This window comes from Colobus angolensis, unplaced genomic scaffold (genome assembly GCF_000951035.1).
Source record: "Colobus angolensis palliatus isolate OR3802 unplaced genomic scaffold, Cang.pa_1.0 Scaffold728, whole genome shotgun sequence".
Taxonomy (NCBI): domain Eukaryota; kingdom Metazoa; phylum Chordata; class Mammalia; order Primates; family Cercopithecidae; genus Colobus; species Colobus angolensis.
In genome coordinates this window covers 368,840-373,969 of record NW_012121021.1, presented here as the reverse complement: position 1 = coordinate 373,969, position 5,130 = coordinate 368,840, and the positions used below count along the sequence as shown (strand labels likewise).

Sequence of the window (5,130 nt, the reverse complement as noted above, 5' to 3'; positions counted from 1 at the left end):
CATAGTTGGCTGTTAATTTTTGCACACTATGACAGTCTATCTTTTAATTTTTTAGATCATTGATGTTTAAAATGGTCATAGATAATGGTGTAATAGTATCTACTATATTGTTTGCTATCTTCTACTTATTATTTTTGTTTTTATTTTTGTCTTTCAGTCTTCTTTTGCCTTCTCTTTTCTAAGAGAACATTTTATATAATTTTATTTTCTGTCTTGTCTTACCATATCAATTATACTTCCTCTTTTTCATGTTTTAGTGGTTGCCTTAGAGCTTGCAATATGCATTTATGGTTAGTTTATGTCCACTTTTCATATTCCAATAAACTAGTTATGGGTTGTACAGGATTGACAGACTATTTCCAATTTCTCCCTTTCGTCCCTTATAATGGTACTATCATTCTTTTTACTTATTTGTAAGATATAATGACCAAATGTATCATTGCAATTATTATTATAGACAAATTCTTATCTGTAAGATGCATTAATAATTTGAAAAATAAAATATTTAGTCTTCATTTATTTCTTTTCTGGTGCTCTTTTTTCTTTCTTTTTAGGTCTGTATTTCCGACATATCATTTTTCTTCTACTGGAGATCTTTTAACCTTTCTTGCAAGACAAGTTTAGTGGTGACAAAGTGCTTTAATTTTTGTTTGTTTGAGGAAGTCTTTATTTTACCATCACTTTTGAAGGATAATTTCATGGAATACACATTTCTAAGTAGTTAACTTTTTTTCTTTCAACACCTTCAAATATTTTATGGCACTCTCTTCTCTCTGCCTGGTTTTTTTTTTTTTTTTTTTTTATACTTTAAGTTCTAGGGTACATGTGCATAACGTGCAGGTTTGTTACATATGTATACTTGTGCCATGTTGGTGTGCTGCACCCATCAACTCGTCAGCACCCATCAATTCGTCATTTATATCATGCAATCCCTCCCCCCTGCCCCCTCCCCATGATAGGCCCCGATGTGTGATGTTCCCCTTCCCGAGTCCAAGTGATGTCATTGTTCAGTTCCCACCTATGAGTGAGAATATCTGCATGGTTTCTTAAGAGAAGTCTGATATAACTCTTTATCCTTGCCCCCCTATATAGTAAGTTGTTTTTCTGTCTAGCTTCTTTCAAGATTTTCTCTTGTGTTTTATTTTCTGCAGCTTTGTATATCATATATGTACATGGAGATTGTTTGGTATTTATCCTGATTGGTAATTATTAGTATTTATTGTGTTATTGTATTTATTGGTATTTATCCTGAGCTTTCTGGATGTGGGGTTTGATATCTTTTATTTTGGAAAATTCTCAGTCATTATTGCTTGAAGTATTTCTTCTGTTTCTGTCTCTTTTTCTTCTCCTATTGGTACTCTGAATATGCATATATTAACATCTTGTTCATCAGTTCCTGAATACTCTACTCAATGTTTTTCATTTTTTTTTCTCTTTGCATTTCAGTTTCCCACATTTTTGTTGACATGTATTTAAGCTTACTGGTTCTTTCCTCAGTCTTGTTCAATCTACTGGTGAACCCTTTAAAAGTAGTCTTCATTTCTGCTACAGTGTTTTTGATTTCTAGTCTTTCCTGTGTATTCTTTCTTGCAGTTTTCATCTGCCCACTACTATTACCCATCTGTTCTTACGTGCTGTCCGCTTTTTATATTAGAGCCCTTATATTAATTATAATTATTTTTAATTTAGTTTTATATTTCTTTTTTGTTTGTTTCTGAGATGGAGTCTTGCTCTGTCACCCAGGTTGGAGTGCAGTGGCATGATCTCAGCTCACTGCAGTCTTCACCTCCCCGGTTCAAGTGAGTCTCGTGCCTCAGCTTCCAGAGTAGCTGGGACTACAGGAGTGCACCACCACACTTGGATAGGTTTTTGTATTTTTAGTAGAGATCGTGTTTCTCCATGTTGGCCAAGCTGGTCTCGAACTCCTGACCTCAGGTGATCTACCCACCTCGACCTCCCAAAGTGCTGGGATTACAGGTGTGAGCTACCACACTTGGCCTACAGACTTATATTTCTACAGTGTCTGCCTTACCTACATTTGATTCTGATGCTCCTTTTTCTCTTCAGACTGTGTTTATTGCCTTTTAATATGCCTTGTAATTCATTGTTGAAAGCCAGCGATGATGTTCAGATGAAAGGAACTGAGCGAAACAGGTCTTTAATGTGAGATTTTGTGTTGATCTGACTAGGAGCTAGGCTGTGCTTAGTTTGCTGTAGCTGTCATTGTCTGACTCTAAAATTTTCTCTGGCATCATTGTTTTTGTGCTCAGATTTTCTCATTTCTTATTAAATAAGACTTGAGACTTGCAGTTCTTTCTGCTGTAATCCTCTCAGTATTGGCCATACTAGCATGCTTCTGTTGTTGGGATTCTGCCCTTGTTAATTTCTTATTCTCTGTATTCATGTCTCTGTAGTTTTTGAGGGAGCAGATTTTCCTCTGACTTCAGTTCTCTGTTGAATATAAGAAAATGTGTGGATTTTACACTTGTTCAGCTTTTTTCTTTTTGTCAGAATGGGTATAATGACTTCAAGCTTTTTATGTGTTGGACCAGAAATTGGAATCCTGGATCAGTCACTTTTTAATCTCTTGGCTTTAGGTTCTCTATCTCTAAAATAAAGGGTAACATCACTAGTTGGTGGCTAAATGCTCATCTAGCTCTAGCATTCTGTTCAGTCCTTAAGCACTGACTTTCATGAATATCCCAATATGTAATGTTTGTTTTCCTTCTTCTATAGGCAGACCTACAGGTGGACAAGGAGAGGCACAATTTTTTCGAGTCTTCGCTTGATTATGTTTATCAAATCCAGGAAGTTCAGGAGTCCAAGAAGTTCAATATTGTGGAACCTGTAAGTTTTCTCTGTTGATGAATGGTCTAAAAATATTTATCAAATGCCTGGTAAATGTACAAACTTTGATCATAAAAACAGAATCTCAAAGAATGTGAAGGATAATCATTGGAAATGTCTAGAACATAGTCTAACTTATGTTTTTCTTGTTCTTTAGTATATATTTTTCTCTCTTTCCCCCTAACCTTTTTCTCTCTTTTTCTGTGGCTATTTCTCTTTCCTTTTTTTCCTCTCTCCTTCTCCCTCCCTTCCAGAATTTCTCTACCACTCTTCCTATTACTTTGTTTCCTTCCCTTCCTTCTTCTCACACTTTCAGAAGCCTCTAAAAGTCTCTCTCATATACCAGGTACTGTGCTAGGGACTCATGTCCCTTGCAGTCAATGACTTCTTATTCTACTACTTTTACTTCTGTCTTGTGTAGTTTTTTCCATTTCACATTTTTCCATTCCATTTACTTCTGTCTTGTATAGATTTTTCCATTTAATATATTTGTTTGAGACAGGGTCTCACTGTCACCGAAGCTGGAGTGCAGTAGTGCTATCTTGGGTCACTACAACCTCTGTCTCCTGGACTCAAGTGATCCTCCCACCTCAGCCTCCTGAGTAGCTGGAACTACAGATGCGTGCCACCATACCGGGCTTATTTTTTGTATGTTTTTGTAGAGATAAGGTTTCACCATATTGCCCAGGCTGGTCTCCAACTCCTGGGCTCAAGTGATCCCCCTGCCTTGGCTTCCCAAAGTGCCGGGATTACAGGCATGAGCTACCGTATCCAGCCCGTGTATTTGATTTTTAACGGGATTGAAAATTTATACAAATATATATTATATATCATTTATATGTCTTTTTCTGCAACCCTGTGAATCACTTCTAATTTTAAAGTTGGTTTAGACTCTTTCGATATTTTAGCATTATGACAGTCTTCATTAAAGTAAGGTAGAAAATCTTGCTTTATTCATTTATTTATTTACTTTCATTCGTTCAAGAAATATTTATTGAGCACCTATTGTTTGCGGTTGCCGAGGATATATAGAGGAAAGATGCAGTTCATTCACATACTGTTCAAATGATGAATGTCTTTATATGAGATCTGAGCAAGCTCTGGGTTAATAAATTTGTTAATAGTTCTTATTTTCTGAAGCTGAGTCAAGGGTAAATGTTTAACCTGATATGAAAACAGTGATGTGTAGACTGGTTTGTGTTTGACTGCTATACTGGGTAAACACCATGGAATTTTGTTGTTGTTGTTGTTGTTTGTTTGTTTTTTTGTTTTTCTGAGACAGAGTCTCACTCTGTCACCCAGGCTAGAGTGCAGTGGTGCAATCTCAGCTCACTGCAGCCTCTGCCTCCCGAGTTCAAGCAATTCTCCTGCCTCAGCCTCCCAAGTAGCTAAGATTACAGGTGCATGCCACCACGGCCAGCTAATTTTTGTATTTTTAGTAGAGATGGGGTTTAACCATGTTGGTCAGGCTGGTCTCGAACTCTTGACCTCCTGATCTGCCCGCCTCGGCCTCCGAAAGTGCAGGGATTACAGGTGTGAGCCACTGTGCCCAGCCACACCATGGAGTTTTTTGGTGAGTTCATGTTTCTTTTATTTAGTTTATTAGAAGATACTGGTGATAAAGTTATTTTTACATGTTTTCCCTAGGTCTTGGCCTTTCTTCATAGTCTGTTCATTTCTAACAGCCTGACTGTGGAGCTCACACAGGATTTCCTCCCATACAAACAGCAGCTCCAGCTCAGTTTACAGAATGTGAGTTTGCATGTGGATTTTTCTCACCAGTCTTTCCATTCCGATTGAATTTCAGCCCCAGCGACCTTGATTTTTGGAATTCTAGGTTACTGCATCCTAGCCAATTTGTTGGGATATACTGGTGTGGATCACAAATATTTAGTGTATCAGACTGTTCTTGCTCTTCCACTTTCACCTCTTTCCTGTTTTTGAGGCTGACTGCTGTTCAAACCCACCCTTCCACACACGAATACCTTCATCTATGCAATATTTATTAAGTATTGCTAATTTGCTGCATCTCTCTCAGATCAGGACACAGCTATAGGCTTATTTGAGTCCAGGCCTTAAGTTACTTCCCTGCTCAGTCAAAACACTCTCACTGTGGACTTTATTACCACAAACACTCATTTTATCTTCTCTTTCTTTTCTCAGTACTTATTAGTAGCGTCACATAAATTATTCATACAGCCAACAGACACATGAAAAAATGCTCATCATCACTCGCCATCAGAGAAATGCAAATCAAAACCACAATGAGATACCATCTCACAC

The 5,130-nt window shown here is 37.3% G+C and overlaps 1 protein-coding gene across 1 annotated transcript in view; it reads left to right on the top strand.

Moving 5' to 3' along the window:
- The first annotated feature begins 2,538 nt into the window (after positions 1-2,538).
- LOC105501584 (oligophrenin-1) overlaps positions 2,539-5,130 on the top strand; it is a 188,852-nt gene continuing 186,260 nt past the window's right edge. Inside the window, exons 1-3 of the mRNA XM_011927570.1 lie at positions 2,539-2,571; positions 2,737-2,847; positions 4,495-4,599. Of these exons, the coding sequence (XP_011782960.1) occupies positions 2,539-2,571; positions 2,737-2,847; positions 4,495-4,599 (249 nt within the window). The remainder of the gene's footprint in view (positions 2,572-2,736; positions 2,848-4,494; positions 4,600-5,130) is intronic.